This window comes from Molothrus aeneus, chromosome 11, assembly GCF_037042795.1.
Source record: "Molothrus aeneus isolate 106 chromosome 11, BPBGC_Maene_1.0, whole genome shotgun sequence".
In the NCBI taxonomy this organism is placed as follows: Eukaryota; Metazoa; Chordata; class Aves; order Passeriformes; family Icteridae; genus Molothrus; species Molothrus aeneus.
The window spans coordinates 5,565,593-5,585,275 of record NC_089656.1 but is presented as its reverse complement, the minus strand read 5'-3'; the positions used below and the strand labels follow the sequence as shown (position 1 = coordinate 5,585,275).

Genomic DNA, 19,683 nt, shown 5'->3' with positions numbered 1-19,683 from the left:
ATCCATGAAATGAACAGTTGGCAATGACGTTTCCTACCTTTTATAAATATAGAACTCATCTAAAGGGCAATAAATAATCTATTAAGAGTACTTGTTTATAATATTCACTGTTTTCCTTCCAAGCTCTGCCTTTCACTGACACATGAAAACTTTAGAACAGCCTGCAGGAATGTTAATAATACCTGCTTTGGGTAAAATCTGCTCTACTCTAAGTATAAACAGCTTGTGTTCAGTGGTGTATTTATCTCCAAAACACAAAAATGCAGAAAGGTTCTTCCATAACCACCACATGCTCCAGGGCCTCAGAAGAGCCAATTCAGCACCTCCCCTCCCCAACAAGGGAGGTGTGAACACCTGCTGTTGGGAGCAGGGTCTGGAAAAGCCTGGCCATGAGCAACAGTCACACCAGGCTCTTCCAAGCCCTTGGAGCTCCAGCAGAAATGAGCCTTGAGAACCTCAGTGTCTCCTGAGCCCCCAAAACCAAACCCAGCAGCTGTTCCCTACTGCTAAACTCACCCTACAGGCTGCTCTCAACATGCACTCAGGATCACTGGCTCTAAGAGAAATTAAAAATGGATAGGCACTTATCTCTGCTTAGGAAACATGCACCCTCATCCAAATAATTCATTTGCCAATTGCAGGGCTGAATCAGCAGAACGAAGACTGAGGACAAAGCACAAAATGCATTTTCCTTAGCACGGTGAGGCACCAGGCCCCTCTGAATTGTAACATAACAGTGATCCTTACTTCATCTTGCTCCCCACCCCCTTCTTCGTTGTAGTTGAGGATGTTTTCCCTGATGTCCTCCAGATCCTCGGGATGAGCAGATCCATGGTAAACGCCTCCGTGCAGACCCTTGCGCGTCCTCCAGTGAGCCCAGAGGAAGGCGGCGCTGAGCAGAGCTGTGGGGACACAGGAGCAGAGCACAGGTGATGCGGGCACCAGCATCCCCAGTGCACAGCAGGGGCTTCCCAGCAAGTGCCTGGGGTTTGCACTGTCCAGTGTGGTGAACATCAAACACAGAAGAAGAAAAGCCTTTAAAGAGCATTTTGCAACACCCTTTAAAGCCCAACTCGAAGTTGGTGACTGAGTGGTGTCTCTGACCTGTCTCTGTCCTGTGTGCAGTTGAACTTTGTCACAGAAAATGCATTACAGAGGGGGACAAAGAAGAAATAACATGTTGACAGTAACAAACAGAATTACACACAAATGAAACACAAGAAGACACAAGACAGAAGAGGAAATTACTTTTAGATGTTTTTACTAGAAAACAAGAATCAGGCACATTTTGCCTTAGCATTCATTAATTTAAACATTTTTCTTAGATCCTGAAGTGCATTTACACAACTGACAAGCTTCAACATCAGATACTGAACATTCTGTTAATAGAAATTTGTGTATCACTGTGCTACCAACTCTATAAAAATCAATAAAAGCTCAGAGTAAGACCTCAAAGCATTGAGTACCATAAATTAGCAGTGCAGTGAACTAAAGAAACTAGAATCTCTTACAGAATATCTACATGGCAGCAGTTCTGTGGAGCAGCATCTAAAAGACCTTGGGACTGAAACTGGGTTACACAGAGATCATGCCCTGCACTCCTCTAACATAGAGATCTATTATCAGCCTCAGCTATCAGGGATTCCAAGAGCTGCAATACCACTTAGCTTCCCACAAATTTGCTGCTCATATTTGCATGGCAAACATAGTATCTAGCAGAGTTGGGGAAAACTATGGTATTTCCATACTCTTACTACAACTTCTGAACAAAACTGCCTCAATGCTAACAGCCAGGAGAAAAATCCTCTGTCTTTACTCAGGCAACCTTCCATAACATTTGAATAAACAAGAAAGACTCCAAGATGTGATCCTTTCTCACTAGTAACATCCTTCTGGTTTTCCTCTTTAGATCCCATACCTAAGCCTGAAAATGGCTGAGGATGACAAAATCAGCTGTTTAGGAGCTGGGACACAACTGGCAAGATGCAAAATCTGCTCCTTCCTGACCAGTATATTTCTATCAGACAAAGAGTTTCTCCTAGACTGAAAACTCTGTTTCATACTCAGCAGTATTTTAAACAATGCTTATTTGGTAGCAATTTCCACTCTTGCTGTTCAATTGCATTTGCTTCCAGTTAGGCATGTGAGCAGTTCCTCAGCAATGATGTGAAAATGTGAAGAAAACAAAACTGCAGAGACCTTCCATAGCTCACAAATGTTGATTCACTTAGCGATGGATGCACAGAGGGATGAGAAATCAGCGATGGGACTAGGGCAAAGGAACGAAGGCAGAGTTGGGTCTCCCTGGGGAGTTTCCGGCAGGAGATGAGGCAATGGCTGCTCAGGACAGGTGGACGCGTGCCTCACCACAGGTAATACAAGACGTAGTTGCCGTAGCTACCTAGGAGCGCCAGGAAGCAGACGCAGATGGCGAAGAGGGAGGTGAAGCTGAGGCCGGTGTCCTTGTGGAAGATGGCCAGGGTGATCTCGCAGTGGCGCCCGCTGTAGCCGTCGGGGCAGTGGCACTGGAAGGTGCTGGGGGACAGGGACACGCAGGTGCCGTCGTTGCAGGGCCGCTCGGCGCACGCCGTGTACACGCACTGCCGGCCTGAGGCGTTCTCCAGGATCATGTGTCCTGCAGGGCAGCTGCACACACCAGGGCAGAAGGGCAGAAGGGTTATTCTGGGAGGAAACAGCCGTGACAGGCAGCACTGAGGATTTAAAACACGCTCTGGTGACATTTTTTGCACAGTTTCCAAAGCGCTGCTGGGAGTAAGTAGTGTGACAGGTCGTAGCCTGTCCTGAGGCAGCTGTAGCATGAGCTCCACAACTTCAGCCCTTTATATCTGGGGCTTTCAGAAATCGGGTATTTCCACTGCTTTCTGCAAGATTACCCTTGTGACAACCAGCTGGCTTGGCCTCTGCAGTTCTGGCTAGGCAGGACAAGCTGTGCTATGTTCTTTGAGTTTCCAGAGTTAGAGAACTCCACTTGTGTGGACAGTGGCAGTCAGGAGAGTGTGCAAACATTAAGGTGTGTATAAGTAAAGTTTGCACACCACAACCAACAGGAATTAGTATTGTCCTGACTCCAGCCACAAGCACAGGAGTCTGAGCTCAATAGTGTGCTGTTCCCAAAGCAGCTGGAGGAGCCTGGGAGGGAACAGAGGCAACAGCCTGGGGCAGTGCAAGAAATCAGACCCTCACAAGAGAAAGCATTGACACTGCACAGCACAAGCTTCACAGCACAGCCAGGGAACTGTGCCACTCCAGCTCACACACCCTCCTGCTGTCCTGGCTCCAGGGTTTACAAGCATTCTGGATTTGCTGCTGCTCTTTAAATGTTTTCCATTAGACAGGCAGCTGAACTTGCTCCACAGTCCCTGGAGCCAGGCTGATTACATCAGCTGTGGTGGTGTCTCTAAAGACACAGTAACCTGCTTGCTGTGCAGGTGTCCAGCCCTGTGTGACACTGTGGTTCCAGGGATTTGATGAGATTGCCAGTGCCAGCCTTCAAGCTGCACACTTCAACATCCACCCTTTCCCACCTCATTCTGAAGGGTTTTGTGCTTCTATTTCCACCAATTACCTGCATTCATGCATCATCCACAAATCAATACAAATAAATTCTTGGTTGCAAGGGTTATTCCTGCAGGCCTCCGAAGAACAGCCTTCTTTGATGCCTTGGGCACTCAGTACTGACACCAGCTCCTTCCCATGAGTGTCCAGAGGGATTCTGTAATTGTTAAATCTGACATCCTTCATACATCCTACAGCAAGGCACAAAGAGACAGTTTTAAAAACCATTCAGCAGGCTGTAAGAACCATTTGAAGCAGCTGTAAGATTTGGCAGTTTCTGCTTAACAAAGGACACAGAATTCACTTAAACTCTCATAGCATTGTCCTTCATTTTTGGACTGAATTTGCTGAAGTTTTAGATCAAGATTCCCAGTGTTTTTCCACGAGAATCAAGTGCTGCTGCAGGTCTGTGTTGGTTTTGGCTGGGACACACTTAATTCTCTTTGCAGGTGCTGGTGTGGGACTGTGTTGGGTCTGTGCTGAGCCCAGGGTTGATAACATGGAGCTGTTTCTGTCATTGCTGAGCAGGGCTCACACAGAGCCAGGGCCTTTCCTGCTTTTTGTAGGGCCATGCTGGGGAGGGGGCTGGGGCTGCCTGGGAGGCTTGGAAGGGACAAAGCCAGGACAGGGGAGCCCAAGTGACCCAAGGGATGCTCCAGACCATGTGGGATCATGCTCAGGATTTGCAGTGAGGGGAAGGAGGAGGAAGGGGAGATGTTTGGAGAGAAGGAGTTTGTCATCCCAGGTAACCATTCCATGGGCTGTGGCCCTGCTCTCCTGAGGTGCTGAACATCTGCCTGCCTGTGGGAAGCAAGGAATTAATTCCATGCTTTGCTGTGCTTGTGTGCATGGCTTTTGCTTTGCTATTAAACTGTCTTTATCTGAACCCAGGGGTTTTCCAGCTTTTACCCTCATGACTCCCTCCCTGATCCCACTGGCAGGGAGTCAGTGAGAGGCTTTGAGGGGCTGGAGGGGGTTAAACCATGACAGGGCCTTTATTCCCCCTAAGGTAGCCAGTGGAATATGTACCCCCTCCACTGTGATTTCCATAGAAAAGTCCAAATATTGTGGAGAATCTGTTACATGTGGATAACCTGTTCTATTCTTTGATGTACCAGTAAAAATTATGTTAGGCTGTTTTTAAATTGTAGCTTATGATTTACCTTTATAGTATGAAGAACAAACCACAAATAATGGTGAGAGAGTCTTCAATCAGGGATAGAAAATTTGTACTGAAGATGTGTGACATTAACTTTGTATGCACGAGATGCCTCAGCATGAAAACATACACTTTGATTAATTAAGTACATTTTATGACTTTGAAGTCCTTAAAGTTTCAGCTACTTAACAGCAACATTAATAATCCTAATTAAAATGATCTTCCTGCAACCATTTGGCTTCTTTATTTACTTAAAAACAAACACTATTACTCCCATAAATAAAAAATTCAAAATATGCTCCCTAATTCATATCATAAACTTTATTTATTGGAATACTTCTACTAAAGCAATAGAAAACAATCTTTTTCTAAATAATTTGTGATACATTTAAGTTGTAAATTATTACTCTATTTAATTTCTCTCCAGGCACTTTTGTATTACTCATTGAAGTACTTTTGTGTGGTGAAAAGATGACCAGCTTGCTTTGAATGGATTTACTAGGACCTGGTTAAAGAGGTGAACGGCATGGGAGAGAGGTGACCTATAGACACCAGGCAGGTTTAACCAGCAGTGATGTGTGTTCCTTGGTAATAAAAGCTGATTTGCTTTACTTACACTGTGGGTTTAAGCAAAGGCCAAACTTCCACCTGAGCTCAGAGTAAAGAGCCGTGGATATCCCAAACTTCCAGTTCTTTATATTTCTCCTTCATGGAACTACTCAATTTCCAGGCTGGAAACTGATTTGCATTTAACACACACTGTGACCTTATCCACTCAGTTGCTAAAACTTCAGATTTTTAGCTTTAATTCAATAAACCATTTCTAATTTTAGTTAATGCTTTGACGGAGTGTAAAATCCAGTAATACCGAGGTAATAAACCAGGGTTTGGTGTGTGTTATGCAGTGCACATATAAGATGGAAAAATTCCTTTTAGCATAGGAACAGATGTGTTTGGGAGGGAAGGAGAGCTGGCAAATGGACTGGACAGAACCATGCACTGAACCAGCTCTGCCTATCCAAGGCAGGGAGCCATGCACAGTCTGCCTGGGAGAAGCTTCTGGATCTCCAGGTACCAGCTCTGCAGCCAAGGCAGGAGGTGATCATCATTGTTCCAGGTCCAGTAGCCAGGTGTATTTGCAGGCAATTCCCTGCTGTACCTTCTGGTCAGAACAGCTTATCCATCCTGTTGCAAAGTGTCATGCAGGAAATCTGTGTACTTTGGCCTCTACATAACAAGAAGGTTTCCTGCACTATTTTTTTTATTTTTACAGGTCCATATTATGAACAGTAAGATCGAGAATTCCTACCTTGAAAACTCCTGTTTTGATTGAATGGGTAGGTGTTTCCAAGGACCAAGCTGCTGGGGTCAATGACAATCTCTTTGTATATTCCTGCTGCTTTAGTAATCTCTCTCTTGCCACCTCCTTCATAAAGGCGAAGAGTAAATTCATTTTCATTTCTCTCCAGTGTGATGTGATGCCATTCACCATTATCAATGTGGTAGGAGGGAAGGCTTACAGAATAGTTTCCATCACCCAGATTGTATGAGACCACTAAGAGTCCCTGAACAACCTTGTGGATAATTAACAAATAGCAAGAAAGAAAAGAAAAGTCATTGCCTGGCATTTTGTATTGACCTGTAACTTCAATCTTAAAGCATTTGTTTAAATTTAGGGTATGTTTACACTGCCCATTTAGGTGTAATATAAAAATTCTGGAGGTGTTACTGAATTAGGCAACCTAAATGTGGTAGCAATACACTCAGTAGTATCTAAGTCACCTTAGGAGTAATTTTACCCTGATCTCTCTTGCACAAATTTATGGGGTTCTTCTAATAATTGAGAGTCTGGTGTATCACAGCTACAGTGACAGCTCAAACCAACATGGCTGAAGAGGTGACTTGTTCAGTGGTGTGTATAAAATGAGAAGGTTGTCACTCTAAGAGCCTCATTAGACATCATTAGAACTGCCACAGGCACCTTGCTTGGCAGAGTCTGAACTACACAGAATTGGCCACATGGTTCCAAAGGACACCAGGTACACGGCCCATTCATCCTATTCTGTATATAACTGTATCAATGTGGGCATGGAAACCCAATGGGATACCACAGCTGAGTGGTCAACATCTCGAGTACAGGATCAGATGTGTCTATCCATAAAACAAATCCCAGACTCCTCGTGCTCAGCATAAGGCTTTTGTCCTGTTTCCATCTGTTGAGCGAGTGTTTCTCTGAGCTGCGTGTGGCTCTGGTGCCACTGTCACTGTGACAGGAGCCCTCACCTGCAGGGTGATGTGCTCGTCCCTGGCCCGGGACAGCACGGTGGCGATGACGCCGTCGGGCTGCCGCGTGCGCACCAGGGCCTGCAGCAGCGTCCTGCGCGCAGACACACTGACAGGCAGCTGGTAGCGGATGTGGCTGCCTGCCTCAAACCTGTACTCCGGGGCCACTGCAAGAGAGAGAAACCTTTAAACCATCTCCTGAGGAGAGGGGAACACTGCTATTGCCCTTAATGTCATAATAAGAGTCAAAAGAAAAAGGAAACAATTGCAATGCACAGTGTGGATCTGTGAGACAATTTGTCCTTTGGGACATACTCCTGTATTTATTTCCACTGCTTCTCCAGTCACTCCCACACTTCATTTTCCTCTGTAAAGAAGAGTTCTCCCACCCAACTAGATCCTGCTAATGGCTCCTCCTTACAATGCTCACATGGGGTGACAGCAGGGAAGCAGCAGCACCTCTGACCAAGAGAAGAGACTGCAGACCAAGTATCACAATGAAATTTCACAACCTGATATTTTATAGTTGTCTTTCTGCTGCAAACTTTGGCTCCATGAGAGCTAAAGATCCTACTATTCCCAAAGCATAGATCCTTAAGCCAGCAGAGTCTCTTCCTGACACCAAAAGAGCAGTGATTTCTAATTCCAGTTGCATGGTTCTTATTCTTCACAGAAAGTGGTACTGGCACACTCATATTTTTTGGGTTATTAGATATTTCTGAAAGTGTAAACAAATGCAAATCAAACAACTGTAGCAAAATAAAATACTTTTTCCACAACTTTTTTGTCATGCAGCCATGTCATTATACAGTCATTACACAAACACCCTCAGGTTTAAAGAAATGTGATCCTGTACTGAGAAAGCAATTTCTCAAAGTGAATTAGAAAAGAAATTGTTAACAAGCACAGGCAACTACACTGCAACGTGGCTTTACATCATGTCATGTAAAACTACCCCAACAATTATTACCTGCAAATATTTGAAGTTTCCTGTACTGTAAAATTTAGCAGCCTACACTAATGAAACAGAAAAGCAGGTTCACCTTTATCACATCGATAGCCATGGTAGCCTGGCAAGCAGTGACACGCAAACGAGCCCCAGTCCCCAAGGCACCTCCCGTGGGCACCACAGGAGGAAGATCCCATAGTCTCACAGCTCCCATCTGTCAGGGTGCAGCCAGGGAAGCTGTTCAGGGACTCTGCAGGAGACTGAAGGTCATATACCTTCAAGAGACAATTCATGACACAAAAATAGTATTTGAGAAACATATTTCATTTTTAAACAGAAATAGCTGCACCACTTCACTGTCTGTTCCTCATTTGCATTGCTTAAGTTACTAAGTTTGCTTTTTGACATTCAGATGTTAGCTGATTTTATCAAGAGCATATTTTGCCTTTGAATAAACTCAACTGACTACAAAAACAAAAAAACCCTAATACTTCCTAACAAAGCAGACAGCTGGCATAAATATACCGTTATACAATTGCCATTCAGAAGTTCCCTGAATGCACAAAGAAGTTTGGAAAACAGCTGCATGAAACAGGGGATAAACAAACACACAGTTCCTGCCTCATTAATACATCTCTTTCTATTGAGAAATAACTTTTCAAGGTACTGATTCTAATTATCACAGGAAAACCCAGAATTTTCTTGTATTTTACACTCATGCATGTGGGCATTGAATATATGGATGGAAGCAGAAGTTTCATGTGCAATATGAATCTCCCAAAAGTTGAATAAAGCAGTTTTCTTCTCTGTTAAAGCAAACATTACTCTGCTCTTACCTGAGTATCCAAGATGAAATTGCGCAAGCAACCAGAAAAATGTTTGTGTAGCAGTTGTGGGTAGGAATATGGTATGGACTCTTTCACACCACCCAGCTGAAGAACATGGTTCACATTCAAATACCTTTAAAAATCATATCAATAATGAAAATAGATGTGCATCTACCTTCAAACATAGGCAGATAAATAAATAAATACATGGCTTTTTCAAATTAGGCTTTTTAACAGTAGAATGCAAATACTTTATCTTCTCTCTCTGAAATAAAGCCCTTTAAAATAAAGGGTATTTTTTTAAATATGACAGTGAAACCTGCTGGAAGTTTAACTGTGGGACACTATTACATTTTGGGTTTGCATTCAAGTCGGAAACAGCTGTGATATTCTAGACACCATATTCTCCTTCAAGTGCTCTGTGTGTACACAGGCAGCCTATGCTGTAGGAACACTACAGCAAAGGCTGTTCTGTGTATGAGAAAACTCAGAAATCTCAAAGTTGGGTCCATGTGGTCTAAAATGCATGGTAAACAGTTCAAGCTTTGCACTGTCTCGTAATCATCTCTCCAAGCCAAAGAACTCCATGCATTTTAGTCCACATACTTTCTTTTTCCCAGAGTTATCAAGTCATTTCTTTTGTTTTCATTTATCCTTATACTTTTCCTTTTCTTTGTGCTCCTTTCATGACCAGGAGAGCTCCATGCAGCTGTGGACAAGGCTTAATCCCAATGCTCTTCAGAATGCTTGCTTGGACTAACTATTCCACAACTGAAGTGTCTTTGTTAGTACAAAGGTTTCCCTAAAAGATAACCTGAATATTCCTCACTGTAACTTTAGGGCCTGTACAGAAGAGATTGTCTAAATCCTCTTTGTACCATTCTTTTATACACGCTGAGACTTATCATATCTCTTAGTTTTCCCTTCTTTCTGTTAACTGACCTCAATTCCTTCATTCTTGATTCTTACTCTCAGGGTGAGCTGATCAGTCATTGCTCTTTTCTGGACTGTACCCAGGTGTTCCTTGTTCAACCTGCACTGTGGGGCACCAACTGCACCCAGGACTCTGATGTCAATTGGCCTAAATTTATGAGGTTTTAAAGAGCAGGCTCAGAGTGACTTGACAAACAGACAGAAATCCTATGGGTGGAGGGTGGTACACAGGGCCCACAAAAGCTCCAGTAACAGCCACAGAGTTTTGGGGTTGTCAATTAGTACTGCAACACTACTCAGTGGAAGACTGGGTCCTTAAAATTTGTTTAGTTCTTTGAGGTCCAGGCTTGGTCTAGAAGGCCTGAGAAAAGAGGAAATGCTTTTTATGCTCCTAGCCATCAATAACTTGGCTCCAGTCTAACAGGTCAAACGTTCACAGGCCTTAGAATCAAGTGCCTGTCAGGGAACCTCCAGGAATGTACCTTGCTCTCCGTGGAACAGAGCCCAGGACTTCACAGTCCGTGCGATCTTCGGTGGAGAGCCAGCGGCCGACGCCTTCGATCTCGGAGAGCACAGCGGCACTGCACCGGTCCAGGGTGAAGCTGACAGCCTGCACAACACACACTGAGCTGACCCTCCTGAACAACACACACTGAGCTGACCCTCCTGCACAACACACACTGAGCTGACCCTCCTGAACAGCACATACTGAGCTGACCCTCCTGAACAACACACACTGAGCTGATCCTCCTGCACAACACACACTGAGCTGACCCTCCTGAACAACACACACTGAGCTGACCCTCCTGAACAGCACACACTGAGCTGACCCTCCTGAACAGCACACACTGAGCTGAGCTGACCCTCCTGAACAGCACACACTGAGCTGACCCTCCTGCACAACACACACTGAGCTGACCCTCCTGCACAACACACACTGAGCTGACCCTCCTGCACAACACACACTGAGCTGACCCTCCTGCACAACACACACTGAGCTGACCCTCCTGCACAGCACACACTGAGCTGACCCTCCTGAACAGCACACACTGAGCTGAGCTGACCCTCCTGAACAGCACACACTGAGCTGACCCTCCTGCACAGCACACACTGAGCTGACCCTCCTGAACAGCACACACTGAGCTGACCCTCCTGCACAACACACACTGAGCTGACCCTCCTGCACAACACACACTGAGCTGACCCTCCTGCACAACACACACTGAGCTGACCCTCCTGCACAGCACACACTGAGCTGACCCTCCTGAACAGCACACACTGAGCTGACCCTCCTGAACAACACACACTGAGCTGACCCTCCTGAACAGCACACACTGAGCTGACCCTCCTGCACAACACACACTGAGCTGACCCTCCTGCACAGCACACACTGAGCTGACCCTCCTGCACAACACACACTGAGCTGACCCTCCTGCACAGCCACACCTGCTGCACCCAGCCTCAGCTTCTACTTCCTGCCACTATCATCCAAAAAGGGCTGGGGTGTTCCCTGTTCTGTTCATCTTGCAATAACCAGTAGAGCCAAAATGGAACCATTTAGCAAAGTAGGAACTTCTCAACTTTATTTGTGCTTCTGAGTATTTTAACCACTTACACAAGACCTGTAACTGCATTTGCAAGTAAATAAATATCTGCTTTTTGTTCATAAGTAATGGATTCCAGTGGCCACATTCTACATGTGCTCCAGCAGAGCTTAGAAAAGGTAAAGATAACAGAATATGGATTACAACTTCAGTGGATGTGAAATTCACAATGAGACTGTCCCAAAATTTCTATTACTCATCAAACCTACATGAGCAGTTAGGATAATACCTATTGTCTGTTCTTTATTGAAAGGCTGTTCTTTCTACCCTCCTGTATCTGCACAGGGAAATATTTTTAGAAATATTAATATCATGATGTGAAAAAAAAAAAATTCCAATAACTGACCTGACCATTGGTTCTGACTTCCAGTCGATGCCACTTCTTGTCTGCTACATTCAGGTGACTTGGAAACTGCAGCACCACAGAACCTGAGCCATGGCTCATCTTCAGCACAGGAACACCACTAGAGAGTTCTAATACAACATGAACAAGAAATTAAATTTCAGCTACAAAATGTCACTTTTGGTATCTCAGCAGTTAGTGACTGTACTGATTTAATGGTTATTGCTAGTCATATACAGGGGGGGTCACTACAGAAATAACTAGAATTATACCCTATATCTTCTATTAAGCAGAAGTACTCATTCAGTATATTATTTACTTATACACTTTAGATTATTCCACTTCTCTGTCAAAACACCAAAACTAATTCCTGAGAAGCAATCTGCAATTTTATGATGCTCTAAAACAATTAATATATGCGGGTTTCTTCTTTCCCATCTTCTACTCAAATTTACAAGTAACTGCAAAGCAAGGCAAAAAAAGAAGAGGTAAATTATTAACTATTCAACCACATTACCTTCCAATTAATCAGGAGACTATAAAATGCCAACCACACTGTTCATCTTTTATGTTAATTCACAAAAAATGAGCAGCAGTAACCTTTTAAATATGTGTCAACATAAAGCACTGAGTTCTACTTGTAGATGAATCTTCCCACAAAGGCAGGTGGGGCTGGATTCACCCATCACATCATTGCCAGTTTAAAAAAAATCTGCAAAATTGTCCCAAGACCAAAGGGAGTTTAAGTGGATTTCTTTTCTCACCAAACTAGATAAGAATGACATGCAACTAAGACTGCACTACTCATGTAATACCTATCTTCAAAGCACCTAAATTCCTTTATAGCACTACAGTTTTTCTAGGCAGGTTTTTTTTTTTTAATATATATATCAATCTGTTTTGCTTTCCCCTTCATTTCTACAACTCTGTGATGAGCCCCAAGCCAGAGGTGCAGGCTACAAAAATAGACATCAAAGGAGAAAGACTTGTTAGGAAATGCTTCAAAATATTTTTACACCACAAAATAAATTACCTCATTAAGTGGAAAGACAGAATCCATAGTCTAATTGTTACACTGGTCACAAACAATCCATTCCCAAAAGACATTTAATTTTCCCACATCCTTTTGCAGAAGTACCTATTGCAATGAAGTTTTCTGTGCTCCCAGGTTCTGTATTTGATAAAGGGCCACTATATAGTAAAAGTCCATCTGGAACCACAGTAATAAACTCTAGAGAGAGTGAGCTTTCAAAACAAGGTCTGATGGGACGAAACCATGCATAACCATTTCCATGGAAACTGTGCTTTGTCTGCTGGCAGTCTGGTCCATGAAAGGAAGCAGGACAAAGACATCTGAAAGACCGTAAACAAAAGAAATAGTCAAAAATCCCCCATGTTCAGCTTTTTTTGGTTCAGCAAATGCAGAACTTAAATCACGGTTTAAAAATCAGCAAAACAAAGATTTTAGCAGAATCTTAGGTGTGTTTGCAATTATTAAAATGCTCTAAGAGTACAAAGTATTTTTGTTCCTCATACTAACTCCCTCAAAAAAAAAAGTATTTTTGAGGCCAAGTTCTTGAGAACAATGAACTTTTTTTTCCTAAATAACACAGAACATCAAACATCAATTTATTACAGAGTAAACTTGGGGAGGTTAATTCCTAGCTGGAATTCATTTCACTAAGGGAATACTGCTGCATGCCAGGTGATGCTATAATAAAGCAAGTTTACAATCTAATGCTTTTTAGGCTCCTTATTACCCATTGTTTGAACTATATTTCACTACTACATCCCTGCTGCTACCATTGATACTCACTTTTATTATTACTCTGCTGGAAAAGAGAAAAAAAAACAGGCACACATGCCTTCGTCCTGAATTAGGTGCTCTTAACAAATGACAAGTGTTAATTCTGTGTTCCCCAGGGTTTTCTTTGTTCCTCACACACTTTTTGGGACCACAGCCCCACCGGGGCCATCAGGAAGCCCCTGCTGCTGTTAGGTTTACGCCCCAACGCACACATGTGGGGTTTTTCTGTTTCTTCTCCAGTCAGACGTACATTTATGGTTATTTCAGGCAGGTACCACTCCACACCTTAAAAACAGAGGGCAGAAGTAATGTGCAGAGCAGGTTTGCTCACCTGTAGCCGTTCAGAGTGTCGACACAAAGGCCCCCGTTGAGGCAGGGGCTGCGGGGGTAGGAGGAGCAGGGCTGGTGCAGGCGCTCGCGGGCGGAGCAGGCGCACAGCCCGCGGCTGGAGGTGCTCAGGGACACGAAGGACACGCTCCCCGTGTCCATCAGGGTGGGGATGTCACTCACACTCAGGTGGTTTGTACAGCCCTCACTGCAGTTGGCACTCCTGCACTCATCAACGTCTATCTGAGAAATGTTCAGTTGCAGAGCTGACTGCATCTGAGAGAAAAGACAGCACTGCTGTTATCGTAATGAAGGTTTTTACCTCAATTCTGAAAAATCAGAGCCATCAGAAACTTAATTCAGTGTTTAGTTTCTTGAGCATTACTTAGTAACAGCCCTGATTATGTAGGCAAGAAAAATAATTTGAAAAATTCAGGAAACGTTTCATTAAAAAATTACAGCAGCAGCATATCCTAAAAACTTGATCACTGACATGATTGAGTGTGAACATGTACTGCTCTAATAACATTATTTTCAAGACCATTATTAGACCATCTGTACTGGTCTAATAACCTTATTTCCAAGGACCAAAGCTCTGAGAGCAGTGACACTCCACCTTCTGAGCTGCAGCATCTGCATCACACCTCTCTGCACTCCAACAGCAGCAACAGGAGTGTTTCAGCTCAAGCCAGCATAAATCCTTCCTCAGCAGTAACACCCAGATATTATTCCTTACATTCTCTCACACAAAAGGATACAGACACAGCAAAATGCAGAGCTGAGCTGCTTTCAATAATCATGTCCACAGACAGTGACCTGACAAGACAACTTTGTAGCAACTTGGATTTAGTCTAATGATTTGTGACCCATAAATTTACATTTCATGTCAAGCTGTCTGCAACAAAACACAGTTCAACATACTGGATGCTGTATTCTATGCTACATTCATCTTTGCTAGTTCACTCTTTTTATTGCTAATTGGGCTTGCACCTGAAAGCCCAAGTACCAAGTAAAAAGAGTCTCAGTGTAACCACAGCTCTGGTAATGTAGGAATAGTAACTCTGAGACCACAGTTTCCATTCCAAATGGAGCAAGGAAGCACTGGCAGAGAGGGAGGGAAGGGAGCTCACAGTGTGAGGGCCAGAACAGAGCTACCATTAGTCCTGGCTTTTTGTCCTTCAGCCTGCACCCCTAAATTATCACAGTTTGTTCCTTCCACTAATTTGGGAATTTTGCACAGGTGTTTGTTATAAAGCTTCAGAATTTCATCTGTATTTGATTATTCAAATACACTGAAATGTGTACCCAAAACCTGAGTCTGGATTAGTGAGGCAAAAGACCTCACTACTCTCACAGTGGTACACAGATGAACAAGGTATAAAAAAGTAAAACTAACAACACTGGAGCTTTAATGTGGAGGTTTTTTTCCCAAATGGTAAAACATATGACAAATATCTTAAAAATAAGCTTTGAAAAGATCAAAACAAATACATAAATACTCAAGTGCTCCTATTTTTTCTCATTTGTGTAGAGATCTCAGTTCACCACTCTAAGAACTTTGATCTTTATAATGCTTTGTCTTTATATTCTCAAATACCATAAGATGTATTGATGCCATGCCCCCAAAGGCACAGAGTATACTTTGTAATGACATGATGCATCCTGTCAGTGCAGGCCTGTGTCTGCTGCCCACGTTTATCACCATCACTGGAGAGTCTGTAATGCACATTTAGACATCCATGTAATACTGTTATTGAAAAACTGTATAAAAACAACCTTGGCTCCTTTAAAGTATTAGGATGGATTATTTTTTTGCTAAATAAAAATTGCTGTTGTAAAATTATATCCCCAGGAGGTAATGCAAACATATTATTTATGTAGAAATTCAATGAATAATTCCAGTGCTAATTACTTATTTTCTATATTTATAGTTATACACATAGAAAAACTACTGGAGGAATTCTCCAGCTATGATTGGTTTTCTGTAAACTATTGGTGATTACTCACTAGAACTATTCATTAAATATTGAAAGGTGGTATATAATTAACAAAAACATATTTTTTCTGTAAATTCGTGAAGCAATCCCCTTGTTACCACTTTGATGAATTCAGGTGTCATGTATTATGGCAGAGAATATTTGAAATCTATAGGATTTTCTATCTTATTGTAGCAGTAATTCAATAAATATGCAAAAGAAGCAGTCATTACCTTTCATGAATACTCTCTGTCTCTGGCATTCCCTATTTGGTCACTCTGAAGGCTCTCATAATCCACAGAGCCATTCAAGATACACCAAGAAGGAGGCAGGTAGTAAGTTAAGACAGCCCTGTTTGGTTCCCAGACTCAGGCAGACTCCACCATACTCACACAAATGGAAAGTGCTGATTTCTTTTTGGAAAAATCATCCATATGATGTATCGTGAATTAAATCCAAAATGGCCAGGGCAAGTGAAAAGCTCAACAATGTCACTTTGCCTTTGTGCAGGGCTACAGAAAAATCCAGCTGTGGCCAAGACAGACTGTGTCTGTAACTGAGTCAGAGAGCAGGACAGTTAGGGAGCACCAAGAAGGGGAGGAAAACATCTTCCATCCCAAAGTTTTTTCCTTGACAACTGTCAAAGAAGCTGGGGAATGGTGTCACTTTGTATTTGAAGCTGTCCTTTGGTGAGATAAATGCAACCACAGGATTGGTTGTCTCCATCTCCACTTACCTGTTGCAACTGTTCCCTAAGCCACACATTCCTTCCAGCAGGACTTTTCCTCTGAAGTGTCACCTCTTTGTACTGCAGAATTTCTGTTAGGGTGACATCAAGCCTCCACTCTAAGTGTCTAAACACAAGCTGATGTGGGGATTTGGGGATAACACAATGAAACACTGACTGGATAAAACACAGTATCTACCCCATGGCAGCATTGCAGACCCATTATTCTGCAGCTCTCCAGTGACTGTTCATTGAACCAGGAGTTAGTACAACCACACCATCCCAGTATGTATGGCACTAAAAAGGGAGAAAGCCTGAATTAAACACTTGTTTTTGTCCTGAGTGCAGCAACAAAACCTTTATCTGTAGATGCAGAGTAGTTTTCCACTGAGGTTTGGGATGTACACCCTGCAAACCCAGCGTTTGGCCGAGTTGCAGAGCTGAGAACCAACCTCAGTTTTGAACGCTGCCATCTCCGCGTGCACTTTCTCAGGTCTGTAATAGGCCGAGCCAGCACGGACTGCAAACCTCACATCTGTCTGTTTTCCATCCCTGCCCATCACACTGAAGACAATCACATCGCTCAGCTTTGCAGGTAACAGCTTTGCAAGGAACTCCTTGAACTCGCCATGTCTTGTTTTGCCATGTTCATCTCTCCTTATGAACTCCTCTGCTGTGATACCTGGTCAGGGGATTCAAAAATAGACAAACCTGAACACGTGGGAGCTCACGGGTTAAGATCTCAATTTATTTCTTATTTAACAATATGGAAACATACCAGAAAGTAGCCTGCAGTGATAAGCAAATCAATGATGTAATAATACCTACACCCTGTAAACATTGAGTTAGAGAAGCAGCTGATCTAAACCCTCACCAGCAAATAAAACCAACCTGAGAAACGCACAGTGGCTGAGTTTTGTATGGCTTCATTTTCCAGGTCTCTGACATGGATTTGTACTGTAGATATAACATCAGGACAAACTCCATCAGAAACTCTAACTCTTAAGTTGTATATTCCCTGAGGAGTGTTATCCACCATCAGCAAAGACCCAGTCCTCTGATTTAATCTGAAAGATCTAGACAGAAACCTTCAATTAGGAAATCTTAACAAATCAAAGTTGAGGTTTCACATTATTCATTAACACCATTCAGAAGACCTTAAATGTTACTGTGAAGGTTATAGGGCCAAAACTCATGGGAATTAGCCAACAACCTCAGAAAGGCACCTCAGCCACCTTAACTGAGAAATGACAATCTGCAGATGTTATAAAGAGATGTTCCTGCCACTCATATATTTGTTTCCCAGATTTGAACAACTGCAATGTGCAGTTGAACCAGGTGGTTGAGCACAGTCATCATGGGCAAGCCTCTGAGGTCAGTAAAAGGGGTAAAAACAAACCCACACTGATCATTCCATGTTCTCACATCTCTATCTGGAACAGGGTAAGTCTGTATAAAATCTCTCACAGCATCTTCATTGGACACCTCAAAGGGCCAGTAATCAGCAATTATGGAAATATTCCATGACCATTATTATGGAACAGTGACCTCTCAGCATGGAAACAGGCCCAGGGGCTGCTGATGGACAGAAAGTCTTTAATTCTGGGCTACATAAAGCTTTAAACTTTTAGTCATAGCACAGACTAAAATTCACTTTCACATCCATTTTTTCCCTTTCAGACAGCATACAGTTATGCCATAAACCATCTCACTTTATTATATGAACAAATAATATCTAAGTAGGAAGGGTCCTAGTCAACATTTCAATTAACAGAAAAAAAACTTCCACTAATCTGAGTCATGGTTTTCACATGCAATTGTAAATTTATCCATCAAAGGAGAACACCAAATTCCCTTCCACTTTTGATGAAATTACTCCATTATTTGCTTTTAAATTCAGGATTTGTATTCCAACAACCCTAGCATCTGAAAGCAAGCGTTAGGACTCTGTCTATTTTTAAATTGGAGCTTACAGAATGTGCATTTTAAAGTAAATTAATTATGACATCTGATTAAAAATCAACATCATGATGTGATCCTGCATTGTCTTGGAAAAAATATTTAGTGCAAAAATTTCTTAATACCTAGGAACTCAAGTGAAAAAGAAAAAGAGCATTTGAAAGGTACATCCCTTAATACACTCAATAAACCTGGCTTTATGCACATCCTGAACACAGAGAAATACATGGTGAGAAAATAATTACAGAAAGATAAATATTACTCATTTTGACAGAAATACAATCCTCACTTGAGCAGTTTTCCTTCAGAGAGAAATGTTTTATTGTCCCAGTCATCCTGATCTGGTGCAAACACTTCCCCAAGCACTATTGCTGACCATTTTCCTGTTGAGATAAATTATAATAAATCTGCATTTAATTTTTGCTTTTCAGTGCACTTTATATTCTGTGACATTCATTACTGCATTTATTATTTTCAGACTCCTGCTCGATTTAGTGATGGTTATGATCCAAGATTCTTAAAACAATGCATAGCCTGTCATATGATTTCTGCCAGTTCTGGCAATGTGAGCACACTGGAGATGCCACATGAAAGAAGAAAAGCTGGAAACAGCACAAAACAGCACTAGAATCATACATAAATACAACTCTAAAAAACTCTCAGACAAAATAAAAATTTAAAATCACCACATCAGAAGTTAATTCCAAATGTTTCGTTGCTACTCTGTTATTTTGAAGAGCACACAAGTGGAACCCAGCAAAAGAGGGAGAGCATCTTATGGGGTGCAGCTGGGAGAGAAGGACAGGATAGGGAAAAGGAAAAGGGCAGGAAGACACCAAGCTGGGCCAGGTCTTGGTGATTTTTCCAGGCCCTTGGAGGCTGGAACAGAAGTGGAACATCCAATCAATTTTTCTAAAACAGCAAGAGGAACAAATCCAGGGAAAGAGACTTTTAAAGTCCACAATCCAGGTTCAGCAACATGGGAGATTTTTAAGGTTCAAATCTGGAGCCAAGCCAACCTGGTTGCTTCATTCTCTCATTTCTACAGTATGATCTGGTCACATCTTTTTTATAATTTAGGCATACTAAACTCAGAAAATGTAACTGCAAAATACCTTCTGTAGGTGAACACTCATTAATGGAAAATAGATTTTATGGATTTATAAAAATACTGCTTTTACTGCAAGTTCAATATATACCTGTTTGCAGCTAG

At 42.5% G+C, this 19,683-nt stretch overlaps 1 protein-coding gene across 1 annotated transcript in view; it reads right to left on the bottom strand.

The window, feature by feature from the left end:
• The window catches only part of LOC136561154 (neural-cadherin-like), a 62,323-nt gene that overhangs the window by 4,567 nt on the left and 38,073 nt on the right, over positions 1 to 19,683 (bottom strand). The window contains exons 19-32 of the mRNA XM_066557319.1: positions 18,760 to 18,853; positions 17,403 to 17,587; positions 16,964 to 17,193; positions 13,813 to 14,084; positions 12,813 to 13,027; positions 11,678 to 11,805; positions 10,210 to 10,337; positions 8,804 to 8,927; positions 8,062 to 8,242; positions 7,019 to 7,185; positions 6,045 to 6,309; positions 3,587 to 3,767; positions 2,402 to 2,646; positions 748 to 902 (exon numbers count right to left, since the gene is read on the bottom strand). Of these exons, the coding sequence (XP_066413416.1) occupies positions 748 to 902; positions 2,402 to 2,646; positions 3,587 to 3,767; positions 6,045 to 6,309; positions 7,019 to 7,185; positions 8,062 to 8,242; positions 8,804 to 8,927; positions 10,210 to 10,337; positions 11,678 to 11,805; positions 12,813 to 13,027; positions 13,813 to 14,084; positions 16,964 to 17,193; positions 17,403 to 17,587; positions 18,760 to 18,853 (2,570 nt within the window). The remainder of the gene's footprint in view (positions 1 to 747; positions 903 to 2,401; positions 2,647 to 3,586; positions 3,768 to 6,044; positions 6,310 to 7,018; positions 7,186 to 8,061; positions 8,243 to 8,803; positions 8,928 to 10,209; positions 10,338 to 11,677; positions 11,806 to 12,812; positions 13,028 to 13,812; positions 14,085 to 16,963; positions 17,194 to 17,402; positions 17,588 to 18,759; positions 18,854 to 19,683) is intronic.